Source organism: Physella acuta, unplaced genomic scaffold, assembly GCF_028476545.2.
Source record: "Physella acuta isolate Inbredline_101_S28 unplaced genomic scaffold, ASM2847654v3 ptg001065l, whole genome shotgun sequence".
Taxonomy (NCBI): Eukaryota; Metazoa; Mollusca; class Gastropoda; family Physidae; genus Physella; species Physella acuta.
Genome location: NW_026732582.1, coordinates 15,393 through 40,000, shown reverse-complemented (window position 1 = coordinate 40,000; position 24,608 = coordinate 15,393). Strand labels below are relative to the sequence as shown.

At 33.3% G+C, this 24,608-nt stretch overlaps 1 protein-coding gene across 1 annotated transcript in view; it reads right to left on the bottom strand.

Moving 5' to 3' along the window:
* The window catches only part of LOC131955394 (multiple epidermal growth factor-like domains protein 11), a 37,159-nt gene that overhangs the window by 5,165 nt on the left and 7,386 nt on the right, over positions 1-24,608 (bottom strand). Inside the window, exons 2-6 of the mRNA XM_059319519.1 lie at positions 16,623-16,757; positions 16,114-16,248; positions 15,580-15,714; positions 15,035-15,169; positions 13,803-13,952 (exon numbers count right to left, since the gene is read on the bottom strand). Of these exons, the coding sequence (XP_059175502.1) occupies positions 13,803-13,952; positions 15,035-15,169; positions 15,580-15,714; positions 16,114-16,248; positions 16,623-16,757 (690 nt within the window). The remainder of the gene's footprint in view (positions 1-13,802; positions 13,953-15,034; positions 15,170-15,579; positions 15,715-16,113; positions 16,249-16,622; positions 16,758-24,608) is intronic.

The following is a 24,608-nucleotide window of genomic DNA, read 5'->3' as shown; positions in this document are numbered from 1 at the left end:
CTAGTGTGTACTTATATTACCAACACTTCCACTATGCAGCGAATACAACAATATCGATGACAGTGATAACACAGTACAAAACGTCTGTTAGAAATTATCCAGTGATCTAAACAATTGTCCTAGTATTATTCTTAATAACAATTCAATTTTTACTGGGTTTTTTTTTTTTTATTTTACTAAACAGTTGTACACTTCCTCCAAACTAAACAAGAGTTGTTAAACAATGACAAATTGTTTGGTGATAATTAGAATGCTTGTTTTGTTAACGTTGTATAAATAAACCTAATGCATTTGTAATGTTTGATTCCAATTGAAAAAAATTAACTGTAGAGCGTTTCAGAAAGGAGTTGTGTTATTAACTAGATCCGTTGTATGTTTTTCTTTTTTATTTGAATCCGTTAATCCGGCTACTCATATCTCACTTTTTCTCGTATATACACATGTTTTTTTTTTGCTCACTCGATGACTCTATTCTAAAACATCTCATGTGTGAGTTATTTTGAAACCAAAATATCAATTCCTTTTTTCTTTTTATCAATTACAATATTAGTGTAGTTTAATATTGATTTAGAATTAGTTAGAATCTAATATCAAGTTAAAAATTTGCTATACAATAATCTAAATCTGATGCTTTATTTAGCGAGTAAATTTGCTACGTTTTTGTTTTAAACATTTTATGCAAGAAATAATTTTACATCTTTTGATGAAGGAAAAAATCTTGACAATTTGTTAAAATATTTCATTTAATGTTCGTTATTTTATTTTATTTTTTTATACTAAAGAGCTAGTGAGAAAACATTGCAAGTGCAATAAACCGGGAGTGATCTCCCCTAAACTTTCTCGAATATTTTTATATAAAATAACAGGGGATGCGAACTCGGGCTATAGACATGATTTTTAATCCATTTTAAATACTTAAAATTTTAAAAATAGAAAAAAATCTCGTAGACAAAAGAATTGCACGCCAAATAAAAAAGTGCATAATAGTGCGCAATATTATTAGTATTTTAAAAATTTACATTAGTTTTTTTAGAAATCGGAAGTAGCGTAAATTACTACTTCCTGTCAACGGAAATGACTCAAAATTTAGCAGAAGGTAGAAAATTAGATTTTTAACTTACATGTGAAATTTCGTTTATCTATCTCTAATAGTACGTAAGTTATAGGCTTTTGAAAATTTCAAAGTAGGAAAAGTACCACTTACGGTTATCGGAAATCGCTCAAAAGTTGATACGGATCTACGATTTTCATAGAATACTTATATATGAAATTTCATCAACCTAGCTGTTGCGGTACTCAAGTTATCGTGTTTACACATACACACAGACAGACACACAGACACACAGACATACGGACAAGATTGCAAAATTATGTTTTTCCGTATCAGTGAGATGTAAAACGTCAAGATTTGTAAAAATCTCGATTTTTATTTTGCACGATTACAAGACTTTCTCTATAGCCTACTTCTAATATACGAGAAAGTAAAAATGTCATTTCTTGTAACATGTTAATAAATAAACCGGGAGTGATCTCCCCTAAACTTTCTCGAATCTAATATAGAAAGCTGAATCCAGTATATTTGTTTGTAAAAATAAGTTTGTCGTTGACATACTTTTATGGATTTAAGTGTTAGACTATTATCGATCTCATGGTCTAAATTTAACAGTTAAAAAATTACTATTGAAAGTGTTGGGAAATAATTTTAATTTTTCAAACTGATAGTAATAATTGTCGGCATGTTCATTAAACACAATTTTAAAAAAATAACAAAAATTCTAATTATGTCTGAAAATTATTTATATTTAGTCCTTTAGCACTTACTTCCCTTTGATAAATTAGGAAAACACAATTACTTCCCTTTATAAAACATTCCATTAGTGGAAAAGAATTTACTTTTTATTACTTTGTTTTGGTGTTGGGAAAAAAATAATTACATAATTAGCGGGGATAGATCAAGTGCAAATGTTGTAGGTATTTTACGAATAAGCTTGTAGTATTATAATTGTTCATTTGCTTTGGTTTGGCACCTACGTTCGTTTAAGTGAGTGCAAAAGACTATGAATAAGTTGGGGTACTATAGTCGATTATTAAGCTGAAACAGGCGATTCTGCCCCGGCTAGACTGTGAGCACTTTGCGTTTATGTTCGCGTTAGTGTTTTCTTTGTGTTTAGGTTGGTTTTGCGTTAGTGGTTGCGTTTTGATTTGGTTCGTTTTTGTTCTTTCCTTTTTCGTTTTCGTTTGTGTTTTTTTCTTTGGGTTTGTGTTTGTATTTGTGTTTGTGGTTGGTTTTGCGTTTGGATTTGGTTTGTTTTCGTTTGCTTTTTCGTTTGTGTTTTTTTCTTTGTGTTCGTATTGGTGTTTGTGGCTGTGGTTGGGTTTGTTGTTAGGTTTTTGTTTTCGTTTGCTTTTTTGTTTGTTTTTTCTTTGTGTTTGTATTGGTGTTTGTGATTGTGGTTGGGTTTGTTGTTAGGTTTTTGTTTTTGTTTGTATTTGTAATTGTGTTAGCGTTATGTTTGCGTTTTGTTGTTTTGGTTGGTTGTGGTTTGGGTGGGCAATGCCGTGTTTATGATGATAACTAAACACACAGGTAATGGTCTTTAACAGAAAGGTTTTTCACAGAAGCCAGAGAAGGGCCTGGCCGGGACGGCTAGTATTCTTATATAACTTGGAATATAGACATGATTTTTAATTACTTAAACTTTTAAAAATAGAAAAGAATCTCATAGAAAAAAAAATTGCGCACCAAGCGAACGCCAAACAAAATGTGCATAATAGTGCGCAATATTATTAGTACTTTATAAATTTACATGCATTTTTTGAGAAATCGGAAATTGCGTAAATTAGTACTTCCGGTCAACGGAAATTACTCAATATTTGACAGAAGGTAGAGAATTAGATCTTTTACTTACACGTGAAATTTCATTTATCTGTCTGAAATAGTACTCAAGTTATAGGCTTTTGAAAAAATAAAGTAGAAAAAGTACCACTTCAGGTTATCAGAAATTGCTCAAAAGTTGATACGAATCTACGATTTTGATAAAATACTTTTATATAAAATTTCATTAACCTAGCAGTAACGGTACTCAAGTTATCGTGTTTACACACAGACAGACAGACAGACAGACAGACAGACAGACAGACACACAGACATACGGACAAGATTGCAAAATTATGTTTTTCCATATCAGTGAGGTGTAAAACGTCGAGATTTGTAAAAATCTCGATTTTTTTTTGCACGATTACAAGACTTTCTCTATACTTCGTATTTACGAGAAAGTAAAAAAGAATGGTTTCTTTTAATTATGATTAGAAACATTTCTGGTGTATAATCTATATACTACTAAAAGTCAAGTTTGTTTACATGTTTGAATATTAATTTTTTTTGTTTGTTTTTTTGTTTGGCTGATTGACTATTGCACATGGTTGCACTCATCGTGGAGAGCTGTAAAATAGTATGTAGGTTGAGAATTTTTTTTGTTTTAAGTCAGACTGTTAATCACACCTTTATTTAAAGACGTTAATTAATTTATTGATTTATTCATAGGTAGAGTAACCCTATTTTTTTAAAAAGATCAGAACGACCACTACACTCGGCGGGACCGTGACGTCACAGTTTTTTGTTTACTCTTTAGTACAATAAAATGGCGGCGTCTATCGAAGAAAATTATGTTCCCATTCAAAAGTTTAACGCGTTCTAAATCTAATTTTCTGTCGGTCATAACTTTAACAATACGTCCGTTTGCTGTATTTATTACGTTCCAACACTTATATCAATTTTCAACTGTCTTTTTCATTTAGTTTTACGATAAATTTCTCTAGATCTACAATCTGTCCAAGAAAGTTATTTATAGATCTAGATCTAGAATTTAGAATCTAGGTCAAATCAAACATTTATTAGTTATAAATACAATCCAAAAAAAACGAGACTTAAGCAAACCAGTCGTAGATCTAGAATAAAGATAATTCTATCTAGATTTAGATAATAATGAGTTTCTATATACTAAACTATTTTAGACCTTTATTATTTTGTATAAATCTTTGTTTCGACTATGCAAATTTTGAAATGCTGATTCCAGGGCCTATTTGCGTAGCTTAAGATTCATACGCGGCTTCGATACCGGTAATTTTGCTAAATTATAAACGTAAATTCTAAATATAGCTCAGTCGTAGATCTAAAATATAGATAATTTTCTATCTAGACTTAGAAAATAATGATTTTCTGTATACTAAACTATTTTAGACCTTTATTATTTTATATAAATCTTTGTTTGGAATATGGTAATTTTGAAATGCTCGCTCCGGGCCTATTCGCGTAGCTAATGATTAGATCTAGATCTAGATTCTAGATCTAGCAAGAAAAACTAAACTTAAGACTTAAGCAAACGAGACCTTCTTTATTTTATATAAATCTTTGTTTGGCTAATTTAAGATAAAATTTAATTTGAAAGTTACTACTACTAGACTTAGATCTAGATCTATGAGCGTAAATAAGTTGCAAAAGGAGACTTAAAATATAGTATAAAAATTCACTTGTGACGGCACGAGTAAATAGCTAAGTTGGTAGTGTAGTCGACACTCATGCGGATGGCACAGGTTCTAGACCAATATGTCAATGATATTTTTTTTTTCATTTTTTTTTTTTAATGTAAATGATAAAGTTGCCTATCTGAACTTGGCAGGATACAGGGCAGGTGAAGTGGAGTTCCATCTGTTTCTTTGTCCTAAGCATATGAAAAGATAGTGTGGTCAGAGACATGCTCGGCTGGAATCGTTTTTTAAACGATAAAAACATGTTGTCTGAGACTTGGCGGGACACTGGGCAGGTGAAGTAGAGTTGAGTAGGTCACCTGTGACGTCAGTATAGGAAAGGATAGTCCGAAATCGGTGTTTTCGTTGTTTTTAAAAGATAAAAAACATATTTTTGAATGTGGGGTCTGTTTTTTGAGACGATAAGTGACACTGCAGTAGCGTAGCGAGGAGGGGGGGGGGGTGGGGGGGACATATGTCCCCGGGCGCCGACCTTAGGGGGCGCCAAAATGGGTTGGAAAAATAAATTGAAAGGTTGAGGGGGTGCAAATCGAAAGTTTGGGTGGGGGGGGGGGGTTCAAATCAAAATCTTGAGGGGGGGGGTGCACATCAAAAGTTTAGGGGGGGGGGGTTGCAAATCGAAATCTTGCGGGGTGGGGGGTTCAAATTGAAAAGTTTGTCCCCGGGTGCCGGGAAGGGTCGCCATGCCTCTGAGTGACAGACGTGATGTTTTTTGATGGATTACCCACGAAACCCGCAGTTATCCAACGGATGACGGGTAGTCTAGTCTAAAGTTAAAACTAGAATATTTTTAAAACAGAGTTGTAGAGCGTCGAACTTACAAAGGTTTGAACCGTGTTGGGCATGTCGTGTCTGAGTCTGGAGACCGTGTCGACAAAGTCCACGGCTTGGTTCAGCTTGGCTTGACGGATCAAATCGTGTAGTGCTATAAACAAGGAGCTTCTCGTTGTATCCGTCCTGTTAGGTACACACGGGAAATAATGTGTCAAATGTGGTGCCTATATACAATGGCAGAAGTAGTTGATAAAGTACAGACTCGCTTCTGTTATCTCTGTATTAAATGCTATATTTGTCTAAAATAGTTTATAGAATGTATGTGTACTATAAATACTAAATCGAGAAAATGTATATCAAATATAACCACCATATTAACTACTTTACTAACAAAATAAACTGGGAGTGATATCCCCTAAACTTTCTGAAATATTCTTATCTATATATATATAATTCTTTTCAGGGAGCCGTTAGAAAACAAGCTCTCTTCCTCTCTATCGCTACCACCCCCACCCCCTCACATGGTCTGGTGAGCTGTGGTTCACGCTGTTTACATTTTACAATCATAGAGACGGGTTTGGTGACGGCTATTAGGGGCAGATAATTTAGGTTGAAACGATTTTAAACTTAGAGGAGGTAACTAAGAGGAGGCTGCTTTCACGTGGGGGGGGGGGGGGAATGGAGGTTTAGTGTTTTTAAGCAAATATTTTCAGTGGCAGCATTGGTACTGTCGAATTCACAAATTATAAATTACTGAAAAGTAGAAAAAAAAACAACTAAATAGCGGCGTATGATACGCAGCGGGTCGGCTCGTACAAAATAACAGGGGACGGGAACTCGGGCTATAGTCATTATTTTTAATCCATTTTAAATACTTAACGTTTTAAAAATAGAATAAAATCTCGTAGACAAATTAATTGCACACAAAGTAAACGCCAAATTAAAAAAGCGCATAATAGTGCGCAATATTATTAGTACTTTTAAAATTTACATTAGTTTTTTGAGAAATCTGAAGTAGCGTTAATTACTACTTCCTGTCAACGGAAATTACTCAAAATTTTACAGAAGGTAGAGAATTAGATCTTTTACTTACATGTGAAATTTCATTTATCAATCTGAAATAGTACTCAAGTTATAGGGTTTTGAAAAATTCAAAGTAGGAAAAGTACCACTTCCGGTTATCGGAAATCGCTCAAAAGTTGATACGGATCTACGATTTTGATAAAATACTTACATTTGAAATTTCATCAACCTAGCTGTAACGGTACTCAAGTGATCGTGTTTACATACGGACACACAGACAGACAGACACACAGACACACAGACATACGGACAAGATTGCAAAATTATGTTTTTCCGTATCATTGAGGTGTAAACCGTCGAGATTTGAAAAAATCTCGATTTTTTTTTTGCACGACTATAAGACTTTCTCTATACTTCGTAAATAAGAGAAAGTAAAAATGTATTATTTAAATGATATATATATATATATATATATATATATATATATATATATATATATATATATATATATATATATATATATATATATATATATATATATATATATATATATATATATTATATATATAGTCACAGTTAATACATGTTGTAAAATATGTCGTTTTTATGTCTTTCAAAGCTTACCCAGAATGCACCAGTGTGATAGTTTCCAGTGTGTTTATGAAGACCTTGTGTTAAAGTCAACCAAACTCCACATACACGGGTCAGACCCGTCTTCCGGCCAGGCCGTGTACTGGAAGTGGGTCACACGACGTGGTGGGTTGTCGTCCTTATTATTGGGGAAGAAAGAAACAAGCATTATATTTATAGATGGCAGAAAATTCGATTAAACCTAACACATCCTATGCTAATGTGAGTTTTTGTAATATCCTTTCCTTAATTTCGATATGGTGTTTAATTATAATTGCTTTGTTTTTGTATGACTTTGTTGTAGTACTTATAATTATGTTGCTGTTATTAGTTTACCCTATACTCCACAGGGAGTGATGAGGATTAAGTAAGTAAGTAAGTATTAGTTTACGTTTATCTCGTGTATGCTTGTTATCACCATGTAAATTTATATGAGACAACGTGGTCGGTCGTCTCAAGTTCGGATCCCGGGTTCGAATCTGTGTCACGCCCCATAGCCCACTAAGCTTTGATAGGTTCGTCACTTACATCAGGTAGAGCAAATTCAGCTGCTCATGTCACTGACCACGCTATCTTCATATACGCCTACCTTGGTCATGGAAATGGGTAAGCTCTACTTTATCCGAACTAGTGACTGTCAGATACATAACAGCATGCAATTTTACATTTAATACAATTTTAAAGTTTAAACAAAAATAAATATCGTTATTTTTTTCTTCAAAGGCTTAGCAAAATATCTATCTATATCTTACTTTGTCAATGCGCACAGACGTAATATTTGTTATTTCTACTATTTTAGTTCTACTTTAGAGCGGGACTACACTCTCGACCTTTGAAATAATAGTTTAAATTTTATACCGTTTTAAAAAAGAATAAACTTTTGAAATAAAATACAATTTACTTTTGTGATTTCCAAAGTCCGAATAGTATAATCTAGAAAAACTTCTGTTTTCACCGTCTTCACTCTATAGTAATCAATGTTTTGATCTTTCATTGACCAGTAGCTGTATTCATTCTAAAAAAAATGATTTTTTGATAAAGTATTTTCACCTTAGAAATATTCAAGTTATCGAACAAAAAATATAAACAAAACCGCTGTCATTTTCCATACCAATCTTACATGTTTCAAAACACATTTTACATTGGGAAAAATCAGAATTATTATCTATTTAATTGGATAATGGAGCAGTACTCTGATGTTTGTGTGTTTTTGCAACTTACATCGATTTTCTCTGTGCTAATCATGACGACTTTTACAACTTGTTTGTCCCATAGCAGATTGAGAAAGCCGACCACAGTCGCAGCTACCGGACCTACGAGAAGATGTGAAAAAAATGAATGAATGTTATTTACCTAAGCAAATATTCGTAATAACAAATTTTGCTACTGACTATAGTAATATTTAAAGTAATTTTTAACTATGTAATGTCTAATTAGATTGGCAATTAGATACTGTTACGTTGTTATTGTAATAAATTTTACTTACTCAAGCATAAATTGAAAACAAGTTAAATAGTTTTTATTTCACGAAGACCTTCAAAAGCAAGTTAAATTACTTTCATTGCCTTAGGCTCAACTTCTTTCAATGATAAAAATGTGTATACGTATACAAAGTTAGTAATCCAAGCTAGACTCAACATTAACACATTTTACTAGAGAATATATGAAAACGTTAACAAATTACCTTGTGATACTATTATTTCTTCTTTAGCCAACTTAAAGAAATAGAATAATTCAACATGGTTAGTCAAAACAAGAAATATTCAGTTTTTTTTTTATATTCATGTTTCAACCCAAAATCTAGTTTATTAATATGTGCAAAGTAACAAATTGAGTATTATTGATGTATAAACGTATTATAATATGAATGTGCAAAATATGTATTAGCCGAAGTGAATAAGATAAAAACAGTATTTTTCATGTATAGGAAGAGAGAGTTAAGTTATAGATTTTACATTGTGTTGCCGGTATGAATTAGCGTCTTGTTGTAACAATTATTGAAAACCAAGTTATAAACATCTTGAGATATTTAAAGAACATGCACAATAAAATTTACTTTACAAATTTTAGCTGCGCCATTTTTAAATAAAGAAAAAAAGTCATTACATACAAAAATATGGATAATCGTACTGATTTTAAAATTATATGACAGCAAGTAAAAATACTAAAAAATAAATCACTTTCATTGTGTGTAGTCAAAACATGTTTTGCTGAAAAATTATCTAAACAAGTACATTTTCGATTAATCTCTTTTTAGTACTTTAAAAGCCTTATTTCACAAAAGTATTTACCTCATTTTTTTTTTACTTTTTAACAATTAAAAATTAAATTGCAAAGATAAATGTAACTTGAAACTGTTTAAATGAATACCTTTATTTATTTTTATATATCATGTATTTATTAGAGGTTTTAGTTTAAGATCAGATAATTAGCGAGCGCTCTTAACTCTAGACGACACACCTGTCTCATTAACGTCGGTCACTAAGTCTCAGGTGTGTAAACTCACGATTACATCACACCAGTCTCCCCCCCCCCCCCCACCCCTCTCCCAAGTGGTTACAGCTAACTTCGCTACCGACTCTAGAAAAATTTAAAATATATTTAAAATAATTAATGATGTAATATCTAATTAGATTTGAAATTATATACTCTTGCATTGTCATTGGAAATAAAAATTTCTGGAAAGATTGAGTTACTCGATTCAACAAGAACCCCACCAGAGACGGAAGATTTAACTAAAGTAAAAACAAAACAATACATATTAAACATCCGCGCCTCACCGCCAGAAATGAGAGGCTGAGCAAATTGACAGGCTTTTTCTCGGGCCACGGTGTGACGTGGATGCATGCATGGTCATCTGGGGATGTAGACCAATGGTCATTTATGGTGTAAAAGGTGTTCAAATAGATATGAACAAATGTATGTATAATGGGGATGTTAGTTCTTGATTGTTAATGTTTTAAACGTATTTTAAAATAATAATTTGAAATTAAGAAAAATAAAAAAATTAAATTAATAGGACAGTGAACATTGGTCTGATGGCAAACATTCCGTCACGTTATTCTAGAACTATTTGTCACTTTTGTCAAACCCTTCTATACTTATGTTACGCACTATAATACTTATATATTCCCTGATTTACTCGTTACGCGTATACAATATTTTGTTATAATTATCTATTATTTTAAGAAAAAAATTAATTCAGACACTAATTCAGTAAATCAAGGGTTAATATCCCACTTAGACTTAAGTTACGGTCTCCAACATTCACATGATAACTTCATACTTTACCCACTAACACACATAAACTTATTTTCTCACACACATTTCATTCATAATACAGTGACGATGTAATAAGAAACCAACGACTTACAGGTACCAGCCGTGTACTTTTTCTCAACTTTTTCACCATCATACACAGTTGGTATAGACTGTGGGATATAAATACTGTTATAATATAAATCAATACTGAAAAATTAGCTGTCTTTAAGAATTTTAAAAATATACTTGAAGTCAACACACGATAAAATTTCAAAGGAACGAAAAATGAAAAAAATTATTCAAACTTTTTAGTGACTACCTTGAACTGGTTGAGAAAGAATTCCTTGTTGTGTCCCAGTATGTAGACCTTTAGATTCGCGATGGGTACTGACGTATCTGTTTTGGTGGTTTCGTTCGGAAATAAACAAAACATACAATACTAATACACGACATTAATGCATATATAGGTGACGGAAGTTTATCCAAAGGTAGTTTTCTAGAAATAAAGACAAAACCCAAATAGAACACATGCACACGCACACATACACACACACACACACACACATATATATATATATATATATATACTAGCTGCATCCCGTGCTCCGCCACGGTAAATCTTTTTTAAATGTACCAACTTGGGAACAGAACAAAACTAAACACAACACAAACGAACGCAAAAAAAACAAACTAAAAAACAAACACAACACTCATAACATAGACACAATTTAAATGCAATCATACAGGCATATTGCTCACAGTCTAGCCCGTAGCGCCAAATTGCGCCCTTTCCGGTGATTTGCACCCCCCCTCAAACTTTCGATTTGCACCCCTCCCCCCCCGCCCTAAAACTCTCGATTTCCACCACCCCCCCCCCCCTCGCTAATTTTTTCCAACCCACTTTGGCGCCCCCTAAGGTCGGCACTCGGGGACATATGCCCCCTCGCTACGCCTCTCCTATAAAACCCGAAAGATAGAATAATAATTAGAAATCAGCATAAATAATAGGCAGTATTTAAAATATCCGTGTTTTACCTACAATATTTCACTTTATCCTTTTACGAAAATTTTTCCAGTACTAATAATTTTAAAAATTTACAATAGAGTTTCATAACTAAAACCATTGCGAACCTAATGAACGTGATTGCCTTTTATCAATCCATGCTAATTATAATTTTCTAACAATAATTTCCTCTTATAAATCCGAATAATTTGCATTCACATTTTGCTAATTATATTATTGCAACACTAATTCCTTCTATGACGAACGTATATTTGCATTCACATTTTTTATTAGCGTGAGTTTAATGTATTTTTAAATTACCTCCTTTGTCCAAATTAGAAAAGAGTTAAATTAATTTGATTTTTTCTACCGCACTGTTATTGTGTTATTAAAATGTATCCACTTTTTCTAGGAATATAAACGAAAATGATATTTGACATTGATCCTTTTAATATGTTTTAGCAATGTGCATGTATTTAATATTTTCTTTAAGTTATGCAAAAGAGTAAACACAGTGGAAATTATAAAATAGCTCTATGCCGCTATATAAACAAACCCTACTCTACTACTTATAATAAGACACTGCGGTGCACTGAAAAGCACAGCATCGTGCGAATGTTTACTTTTATGGTTCCAAAAGCTATAGCGATGACAGAAGGAAGGAAGGAAGGAAGGACTGACACACGCTCAGCCCGCTTATATTATAGATATATATATATATATATATATATATATATATATATATATATATATATATATATATATATATATACATATGTATATGCCTATATATGTGCTTAAACAAATGCTTATGTATGCTTATAGGTGAGCCGTTGCTCGTGCGTGTGAGTGTATGTGTGTGTGTGTTTGTGTGTGTGTGTGTTTGTGGTTATGTGTGTGTGTTTATGTGTGTGGGGAGGGGATGTATGCTTTAAAACAATAAAAAGCAGCCAGGTATACAATACAATAAGAATGAGATTGGTAGAATCAAGAGACAGAATAAAATGAAACAGAATAGAATTTACCTGGGACAGCCTCAGTCTTAACTGTTTTCATTTTTCTAGACAAATGGAGGAAATGTCTTTAAGAATATATTTATAAGGAAATCTATATATATATATATATATTTCTTTTGCTTCGTTCTTAATTCTATTAAATATTTCGTGTCAACTTGTCCTGCGCTATTTAGGCCGATGACCCTGGATTTTTTTATTTTTTTTTTTTTTGTGGTTTTCTTTTTGGTTGATTCCATAGCTTTTGTCCAACCAAGAACAAACTTTAAGGCAGCAATTGTTTGATTTTGTAGGTGCCTATCCCAGATGAGTAGCAGTACTCAGGGGTAGTCCATAAATGACGTCACACTCGTATGGGGGAGGGGGGGGGTCCGTAATTTCGTGACGGCTTGGGATGAGGGGGAGGGGGGGTTCAGATGGTGTGACGTCACACTTTTGCTTTATAAAAAAAAGCAATGTTAGAAAACGAATTTTGGACGTTATTTCGAGTTTTAAAAAACTGTTTTAATTTATTGTAATAGGAATTGATTAAAATACTCTTTTTTGACAGAGTTCAGACAAGATTTTAGAAAAATATCGATGTTTAGAAAAAAATGAAACTGCAATTTTGATTGGGGTTGTGTGACGTCATTTTAGGGGGGTCTGGCATTATATGACGACGTGTGACGGAGGGAAGGGGGGAGGGAGGTAAAAATCGTCAAAAAAGTCTGACGTCATTTATGTATGACCCCCCCCCCCCCCCACCAGCTGTTAAGCCTCGTCTGTCCGGGTTTCAAACTCGAGACCTCTCGAATATTTTCTCTTATTTAGTCTGTTCACAATAGCAAATGTATTGAAATAGAACAAGTAATTGACACGTTAAATCAGTACTCTACAGAGCGCTACGAACCTGCGTATGAATATAAAGATGACCAGGATTGCAATAAGTAATGCGGACAGCACAATCAGTAAATACAGTATATATGTATCATCCTTGTTTTCTGTAAATTATTTACATTGTGTCATGTATTAAACATGGTGTATATACATTCTTGAACCATACAGGAATGTATATACAAATGCATATGGAAACACAATACATAAATAAAAAATTAAGTAACAAATACACGAGTGAACATAACATACTCATATAAAAATACCATCGGGTCCAATATAGTGATGTTAGTTATGTAAGCAGAGTTTCTTTCAGGCATCTATTACTGGGGAGACTGAAGAAAGTCTACTGCCCCCCCACCCCCAAATTGAAATGAAATTCATATAGAAAATATATGCTTTAACCCCGGAACATTTAGTCCGCCCCACCCCCTTCCGAAAATTTCAAGTACGCCGCCCCCGATGAAAAAAGTTCGATTGAAAGAAACACTACGTACAAGGTATTGTATCTACTCCTGTAAAATGCAGACCCGTTAAAACAACAACCAATTTCATTTATTGGAATATGTATAAATTAATAATTAAATTTGTCAAAAACTATGTTAGAAAACAAATCGATTCCTTGTTCTGGATGTTCAAACTTTCTCTTGGCAAGCGTGTCTCGACCACACACTCACCCTCGGCATTTGGGTCAGCTAGAATCTTGCTTCTTAAAACACTATCTCCGCAGATGGCGTCACACAGGCGTTTGATCTCAGTAGACTCGGGCACACAATCAGGGTCGCATTGTTGTTTGCAGTTGGGCCCGAAAATTGTGTCGATACACTCTGTGGAAGTTTAAGGGTTAAATTGGTTCTAGTTAAAGGGTTAAAGTGGTTCTAAAAGGGTTAAATTTTCCCTATATAAACATTAATAATTTTTTGAAAAACGATGACTGTTTTTAAAACAATGTTATGGAACTTTGGCTCTCTATATCTGGCTCATTTTTTTCATAAAATGGATAAATGAATCGGCTATATATATGTATATATATATATATATATATATATATATATATATATATATATATATATATATATATATATATATATATATATATATAACTTTTGTATAGGATATGCTCACAAATAAAATTTAAATTGCCAACTTATATATAAAAACTAGTTTATTTAACCACACTCAAAGTATGAATTCTATTAAAATAGAAACTGTAGCCTATATAGGGCCTACTGTGTAAATGCTTTAGTTGCAATAAATTAATTTAAATACTAAGTTGCAATAAATTAATTTAAATACTTAAATCTTTACAGATTTTCTTCTGGTGTAAGATCTAAAAAAAATCCTCTTTAGCTCATTCTTTATTTTGCCCTAAATATGTGTCACTGAGATCTCTATAGATAGGCTTATCTTGAGCATGAGTAACTAAACAAAGGAAGAATAAAAACTAAAGTTAACAAGTAAATTAAAATTAAACCAAAACCAATAATCTTTTTTTTTTAAATTTGAGGGATGGAAAAGAAATTTCCATTTTAAAAATAGTTAACATCTATCACTAGATGAGACACACTTGAAGCACCAGAGGCAAAACCTAAACATTCAAACAGCTAAATCGGCTAAATGATAGGCGCGAGAGTTTCAGATCGATCAAAACGACTACATTTTAAAATTAGCTAAAATGAAAAACAAAGACAATTTTTTTTTATTTAAAACTCTACAGTAAAATCCGTATAAAGACTCCGAGCATATGCTAAAAGGAAAACAGTTTCTGTGATTCTGTTTGTATCATGTTATTACTTGTATACGGATGTAGCTTAAGGCTAGCTATACGCTATGATGTAATTGTATGTGGCTTGAGAGTGCCTACATAACAAATGCATCACTTGTATAAAATACACAAAAAATAATTTACCCTGCTCACAGTAGTCTCCCCGCCATCCAGGGGGACATCTCAAACACCGGCCTGTGATGCTGTCACAGGTCTGATTATCACATTTGACGCTGCAGTTGAAGGCACATTCCTGGCCGTAGGTTCCATGTTCGCAGTCTATAAATAGGTTTCAACAATCTTGAGATTGAGTATGATTAAACACATTTTGAGAAAGTCAAAAAAATATGTTTATCAAATTTCGAAACAGTTCTTAAGTCTGTTTAGAACATACTCAAGGCAATTTATGTAATCTTAAAACCGTCTAAAAATGATTAAATATATTTTGATAGAGTCAGAAAAATTTTTTAGATAGTCTTGAGACCGTCTAAACACTTTAATATGCTCTTTTTTTACCTTGATGAGTTTAATAATATTTTGGTATCAAACCGCTATATTAAAACATACTAATAATAATACTGGTAATACTGAAACGAAACCTAATGACGGCATACGTATCAAAACCATGATATCAGTTAAGTTAGAGAATAAAATGTTCACTTGTATAAAATACACAAAAAATAATTTACCCTGCTCACAGTAGTCTCCCCGCCATCCAGGGGGACAACTCAAACACCGGCCTGTGATGCTGTCACAGGTCTGATTCTCACATTTGACGCTGCAGTTGAAGGCACATTCCTGGCCGTAGGTTCCATGTTCGCAGTCTATAAATAGGTTTCAACAATCTTGAGATTGAGTATGTTTAAACACATTTTGAGAAAGTCAAAAAAATATGTTTATCAAATTTCGAAACAGTTCTTAAGTCTGTTTATACATACTCAAGGCAATTTATGTAATCTTAAGACCGTCTAAAAATGATTAAATATATTTTGATAGAGTCAGAAAAATGTTTTAGCTAGTCTCGAGACAGTTAATATGCTATATTTTTACCTTGATGAGTGTAATAATATTTTGGTATCAAACCGCTATATTAAAACATACTAATAATAATACTGGTAATACTGAAACGAAACCTAATGACGGCATACGTATCAAAACCATGATATCAGTTAAGTTAGAGAATAAAATGTTCACTTGTATGAAATACACAAAAAATAATTTACCCTGCTCACAGCAGTCTCCCCGCCATCCAGGCGGACAACATAAACACCGGCCTGTGATGCTGTCACAGGTCTGATTCTCACATTTGACGCTGCAGTTGAAGGCACATTCCTGGCCGTAGGTTCCTTTTTCGCATTCTATAAATTGGTTTCAACAATCTTGAGATTGAGTATGTTTAAACACATTTTGAGAAAGTCAAAAAAATATGTTTATCAAATTTCGAAACAGTTCTTAAGTATGTTTATACATACTCAAGGCAATTTACATACCGAATGCTTTACGTGTAGAAAACACACACACACATATAATATATATATATATATAAATAAATAAATAAATATATATATATATATATATATATATATATATATATATATATATATATATATATATATATATATATCTACGCGACGGCTAATATCAGAGCTACATTGTTTTAAAAAATTCTTAACTTGTGTTTCAAATATCCTCAAAGTTTAGAAATAGATTCATAAAAAAAAAAAAGTTTTACCCTGCTCACAGTAGTCTCCCCGCCATCCAGGGGGACAACTCAAACACCTGCCTGTGATGCTGTGACAGGTCTGATTCTCACATTTGACGCTGCATTTCAAGTCACAATCCTGGCCGTAGGTTCCATGTTCGCAGTCTATAAATAGGTTTCAACAATCTTGAGACAGTCTAAAAGTATGGCTAAAAGATCAATCAGAAATTGTTACCTCCGCTTCGTTTCAAATCGGTTAATTCCAAATTATCTGCTCCTAACCCGACTATACGATTGTAAACATTCGGGGTGAACCACAGCTCACCTGACAGGTTGGGATGAGGGTGGTGGCTAAGCTGCGTGGTGATTATAGTCTCCGTGAAGAGAATTATATATATAGATATTTTCCATACCAATAGTACTGTCTGTTTTTATTGTTTACCTTCTATTTACTAGTACTAGCGTGCTCTTCGGGATAGAAGAAAATCTGATGATATATGTAAGAAGCGTTCTATCAATGCGTTACCAATCATGTATTATTAGACGTGTGAGCTTTTTGTTTCTAATACTGAGTTTAAATTTAAATGTTAACAATGCCTGCGCCTATATTATATATATATATATATATATATATATATATATATATATATATATATATATATATATATATATATATATATATATATATATATATATCGGGGCACTTGTTTACCTACCGCATGAAATCATGGTGAGGTAGAACACACTGTGGTGATCGCCCAGGTTACACTACCTCAGGGGGTCCGCGTACGGTCACTGGCTGTTTAAATTTACTATAGCGCCCTGATGCTCACAAGATAACCCAGAGAGCCTAATAGCTTATTGAAATATCGCTCACGGGATACCATTGGGCATCAAATTGCGCCCTGCAGGGGCAAGTGCAAACTCGACTGGTTAAATTTATTAAACGACTATAAAGCCCTAACGTATCCATATCCGATCGTGCTTTTGAAAAAGAACGTACGCGCCATAGTGCTCTCGGGTAATCTTGTGGCACCATATCACCCCCCTGCGAGGACGCGCCTGATTCGATAAAGTCAACGATTATTGTTATTGATAAAGACACAATGTCCTTAGTGTATAGCCCTTTTTTAAACGAACGTAGGTCCTCATTTCTCACAATAGGGTTGAAGTATTAACGCTGAATATAGTAGTCTTCCTACACGCTATGATAACGGACATCAAGTGCTAAGATAGCCGATTAAGAACTCTGGGCGCCAAACCGTGTATTGACAAAAGACCCTTCCTCTTTCACAGAAAACGTCTCGAGAGTATTCTCATCAAGTATCCAAAGTTTCATGGCATTCGGATGAACGGTGTCAAACCGCATCCTATTTGTATTTTTAATACTGTATATAGAGAAAAATCGCACCCTTGCGAAATTAAAAACGTTTTTTTTTAAAGGAATCCTCACCTTTAGTGTTTTCATCTACTCCCCAAAGTTTCAAGGCGGTTGGATGATTGGTGTCAAACCGCAAACGACTTTAATTTTATATACCATGTTTATAGAATAATTGAATATCGCACTGCCGGGGTCACCACTGCGACTTTTTGAATTTAATTCTCGCAAACACCTCCCCAGGAATATTCTAAAAAACTTCCGAAAGTTTCATAAAAATAAGGTGTAGTAATGTATAAAAGACACACACACACACACAGAGATACACATACATAGCTTTATAGATAGATGAAGAGATTGCTATTTCTGGTTTTACAATTGAACCCACGGATCAAAATGTGTGGATCCTATACGTTACCTTTGTAGCAAAACGCTCGTGATGAGAAGCACTCGACGCATGAGCTCTCGACATTGTTACAGGCCTCGGGTTGGCACTTACGCTGGAACTTAGAGGCACATCCTTGGTCGAAATAGGGATTGGTGCATACTAAAAACATGTACAACGTATCATTAGTAATATCAGAGTTATCAAAAAGCCCCCTATTACACTACCGCAGGCTCACCGCGTACGGCACATGGCTTCTCAATACTAACATATGTGCAATAGTGCTCACAGGATAACCCATACCGCCAATTAGCATCCTGAAACAATAATGCAGATTGCGTCATCGCTATAGTGATACAAATCAATAGGATTTTTTTCTTTAACATGTAGGAAAAAAATTATTTGAAGTGTTATAAACATCAGTTATGACTGATGCAACTTGTTAGCGGTATTAGTGGTTTTTTATTATATGCTCGATCTCAAGTTCTAATTGGTCGTCTACCCACACTAATGCATGAAAATATAGTGTATATATATATATATATATATATATATATATATATATATATATATATATATATATATATATATATATATATATATATACACTACAGTATCTAACGTTAGACCACTTAGCCCCTACAAAAACCTCAATAAATAATCTACTTCTGAAGTAACAACAACTGATGTTCTTAGATCTCAACCCATTTGTGTAGCATGTTATGTAATTTATGTCAATCTTGGTTAAGCAGGGAAGTTATCAGACACATACAATTGCTACCCCCTCAAATTTTTTTACCTACATAATACCAAGCCCTCACCATAAAACTCCATCTCTTTGTAGGTAACATAGATTGCTGCTCTTAGATCTCAGCCGACAAGAGATAACATCTCTAATGTAATTTATTGCCCTAAAGGCGCAGCACGGAAACAATGGTGAAATCAGTATGACTAATCTGCTTCTAAATTTAACTAACCTCAATCCAGTATCAGATACATATTATTAGACACATATTAGGTAGGACTAATTAATTTATTAAAGCCTTTTAAAACAAAAATAGTAACAACTATTAAAATTAAATTCAAGGAGCGGATTCTAGGTTTAAGTCTCGTCACACAATCTATTTCAATTTCAGATAATTTTGTTTGCTAACTAAAATAATTAGAATCTACAGCTAGATTCTAGATATTTCAGACAATTATATTTTTTTTTATTATTATGTCTATTTGTTTTTATTAATTATTGAATTATTTTGAATCGAATATAGATCTCAATGTTTTTTTTTAATTAAATTTAATTTTTCTTGTAGTTTAATTTAATTGAATAAGTAGATTTTAGATTCTGTGTCTACCTAGCGTAGCCAGTTTCGTGGACAACATGATTAGATTTTGAGCTAGATTTTATATCTTAATATTAAATAAATATTCCAATTAAATGTTATTATATTTTTTGACGTAGGTGAATGTCAAGCGTATTTGTTTTATTAACAGAAGTCTTGTGTTAATTAAAACGAAGTTTATTGTTTACTGTCCCTAACAAAAGCAAAGTGTCGAGAACATATTCGCATTTGATTTGCCGCTGCTTCACTCACGCCACTTTGATAAATATTGGCTAACAATTGACAGCGTCTACGTTCTGTTAATTGTCGATCTCTATCACCTTAGTTTCATATAACTCTTGGCTGTCGAAGTAAACGAATTCCTTTAGATCTGCAACTTCTTGTATCACAGCCTTTTACAGCACAGATTGTCATTTTGAATGTGGATCCGTAACGTCATATCAAGGACTCTATACCAGGCATGGATGTTTGTCAAATACAGACATAACCCATAAATCCAACTCTAACTTTAACCATAAACAGTGAGTTTGCTTGTGTGTTTGCATTGTGTTTGTGCTTTTATTTGTGTTTCTATTTACGTTTGTTTTTTCTTTTGTGTTTGTGTGTGTGTGTTGCGTTTGTGTTTTCGTTTGTGTTTGTTTTTGCATTGTATATATATATATGTATATATATATATATATATATATATATATATATATATATATATATATATATATATATATATATATATATATATATATACATACATATAGCTCAAATGGTTTATGTGGCTCTGTATGAGGCGTAAAGCGGACAGAGCACGGTGCCTAAAGTGTTTATTATCTAAAATAATGATTAGAAAAATTATTATAATATGAGGTTTTGTAAAACAAGTTTCATTTCCTAAACGTATAATTTTAAATAAAGTCATGTGGAAAAAATAAAGTCAAAGAATTTGAATCATCTTTCAAAAAAAAAAATTTAAGTGTTATTTTTAATTACTTGCCTTCATTGATCACAAAAGTTTTTTACTTATCTTTATGAAAAAATATTATATCGGGGGTGGGGGGGGGATACTTTTTATTATTTTGTCTTGATGTTAAAAAATGTAAATAATTTGCGTTGATTGATCAAGTGTAATTTGGTAGGTAAAGCACGGATATTGTAAATACTGACTTTAATTTATTTTATACACAGAACGCACTGCACTGTTTACTAATTATTTTTAATCAATAACAGTTAAGAAGCCGCTACTAAATGTCCTCTATGTTTGCGGACAAGCTAGTGGTATTAAAGTTGTTCACTAAATTGAATCAGGCGTGTCCGCCGGTGCCCCGGCTATGTTCGATTTGCCGCCCTGTGTTATCTTGTAAGCGCTATGGTGCAAATGTTTATATTAAAGAGTGCGATAGGCTGTGAATAAAAAGTGTTACTATAGTTGCACTACAAATCAAATGCAGAACATCAGTTTGGCGTCCCGACAGGGTGCAATTTAGCGCCCCGGGCATTCTCTTGAGCTCTATGGTGCCTAAGTTTGTTTTAAACTGTGCGATAGACAATGTATAAGAAGGGTTACAATGGCCATTATTTAATTCGAAACTGGTCATCCTCTAGCTCTCCGGGAATTCCCGTGATTGCTATGGCACCGACATTCGGTTTGAACTGTTTGATAGCTTACGGATAAGATGGAGTAATTTAGTTGTTTACCAAGTTGAATCAGGTGGATCAGCCGTTGCCCCGGCAGGGTGATGTTTGGCGCCCTGGGCTATACTTTGAGCACTATGCTTTTATGTTAACATTTAAGTTTGTCTTATATTCCTGGTTACTGTTTGCGTTTAGGTTTATGTTTGTGTTTGATTTTGTGTTTGTGTTTGTGTTGGCATTTGCGCTTGCGTTTGTGTTGGCGATTGTACTTATGTTTATGTTTATGTTTTCGTTGTGTTTGTCTTTATGTTTCCGTTAGTGTTGGTGTTTGTGTTTATTTTCGTATTTGCATTTTTGTTTGGCGTTACGTTTGTGCTTGTGCTTTCGTTGTTTTTTTTTCGTTTAGGTTTGCGTTTATTTTATGTTTGCGTTTGTTTATGTGTTTATGTTTAGTTTTTTGTTGGTTGGGGTTAGGGTTAATTAGAAAAGTAATATATTTCCTAAACCCGGACAAAGCATGGTATATATTATGTTTAATAAACACATAAATCATGGTCCTTTATATGGGAAAAAGGCATAACCCCCTCTACCCGTCAATTACCTCTGATCATTCACCCCTTCCCATCCCCCGACATCCCCCCCCCCCCGAGTAATCACCCCTTGTCAATTACCCCCGCAAAATATGACATTACTCCCCCCCCCCCCACACACACACACGGACATTGCTTTAAGTTGCAGGTAGGATTAGTGTTATGTTCATGTTCATGTTCATGTTCATGTTCATGTTCATGTTCATGTTCATGTTCATGTTCATGTTCATGTTCATGTTCATGTTCATGTTCATGTTCATGTTCATGTTCATGTTCATGTTCATGTTCATGTTCATGTTCATGTTCATGTTCATGTTCATGTTCATCTTCACGTTCACGTTCACGTTCACGTTCACGTTCACGTTCACGTTCACGTTCACGTTCACGTTCGTGTTCGTGTTCGAGTTCGTGTTCGTGTTCGTGTTCGTGTTCGTGTTCGTGTTCGTGGTTGTGGTTGTGGTTGTGGTTGTGGTTGTGGCTGTCGATTATACATTAAATAATTATATTTCAATTGAAATGGGATAACTTCGTAATTCTACAATTGGATGCAAATATTACTCACAATAGTTACATTCCTTATGCCAGTAAACACTGGGCACATAACATTTCTGAAGATCATCGCAATCTTTTTTCTGTAACGGGCAAGAACAGACGTGCTCACACTCCAGGCCGAAATGAAAGGGGTCACATTGGATGTCTGTTGTGGTAGACAAATAGGCAAGTTTAATGGCAAATATCTGATCATTGTCAGCAACACACACTACTCAAAGATATTGTAATTCTGATTGTAAATTAATGTTCCCCTTCCAAACTTGGCGGTGTATGACATTTCATATATAAGCATTATATAAAACTAGCCAGCGGTACCCGTTTTACGTGAATTATAGACCTATATATTTTAAAATGGTGTACTTGTTTGAGAAAAATAATTTATGAGATAGTTATTGATCAAAACTCAATGTGCTTTACTACACGCTGAACGATATTAGTGACAAAGCAAAGAAATAACTTTTTAGCTAAAAATACGACACATTTAAGATAACACAGGCACACACTGGTTAAGTGACTTAAATGATTCCGTTAAAAATCTGGCTATTCAATGGTCATTACGTTGTTTTTAAGTAATTTGTATTAGTTTGAGCGATAACATTGTATATATTTCATAGCGTACGTCTTGATAAGTAGATCTATAGATCTAGATCTAAATCAAATTTGAATGAAGTAGTTCCTTTCTTTATAGTCTAAAATCGGAAGATTCAAATATAAAAAAAAATTAAGTTTGCTTTGATGTGTCACGATCCTTCACAACCTGCGTGGTATTATGTACACTATCATCTCAGCTATTTTGGCACCTTATAAAACACGGAGAATGAAAGACGTATTTAAAAAGCTTAATTTACGCGAATACGCCTATTCTTTCAAATTAATTTTTTTATCCCAAATTAGCCAGTTCCATAGCTAAACAGATTTCTATAAAATAATTAAGGCCTGAAATAGTTTAATATAGAAATTTATTTTTGGAATAGATTCTAGTGTAGATGGTGTCTAAATCTAGGTCTTAGCTACTTAGCGTCTACGTCTAGTTTTTGCGTAGATTTGGATCTAGTCTATATCTAGAATCTCTAGATCTAGAATCCAAATAGATTAAATACATTTTATAAATTTAGGTCGGAAAAATGTCATATCGTACGTAGATCTAAATCAAATTTAAATGAACTAGTTCATTTCTTTTTACTCTAAACTCGGCAGATGACGTCATATATTAATGTATAAGCATTAGTGACGTCATTGTTTCACGGGTTCTTTTTCACAACTATAAACACTTTTCCTGTTGCATAATTAAAACTGTTTTTCTACATTCGAATATGCCTTTATTTTTTATTTGTCTTCTTTAAATAAAATGTTGGTTATACATTTAAAACATCTACCATATTATTTTCAACCAAAGTCCGTATCAAGTTCTCTATACATCGCTGAAGATTCTAATGTGATACCCTGCGAAAATACTTTGCGAACTGAGAGAGAGAGATAGAGAGAGAGAGAGAGAGAGGGAGAGAGAGAGAGAGAGAAGTGCTCACATGGGCTTTTAAATATTAGGATTTGCAGTTCTGTATCAAGCTTTAGCGATTTCTTGTAATCGGGATTGGAAATAATTCTACTTTTGGTTTTTCAAAATCCTATAACTTGAGTATTGTTTCAGATAGATATACAAAATTTGAATTGTCAATAAAACATTGAATTATCTGCCATCTTTCCAATTTTGAGTAATTTCCGTTGTCTAGAAGTAGTACTTTACGCCCTTTCCGATTTCTCAAAAAATATTCCGCACTATTTTACAGACATTGTTTGCTGCTCACTTCGTGTGCAGTTTTTTTTCTACGTGTTTCTAATCTATTTTAAAAAGTTTAAGTAATTAAAAATCATGTCTATACCCAGAGTTGCCATCCCTCACTATGTTATATATGTACATTCGATAAAGTTAAGGGGAGATCACTCCCGCTTTTTCAGTTATGGAGAGATTTTTCATAACTTTTTGTTATTCCGTGATTTATTATTTCGAATTGTGTATTTACAATCATTTCGTATAAGCCGTTTACTAATACACACATAGCACCGCAATTTTCACACCATATCCCCAATAATAAGCGCAGTAAACATACTCAGCACACAAGAACCACAACTGCTTACTCGCCTCCAATA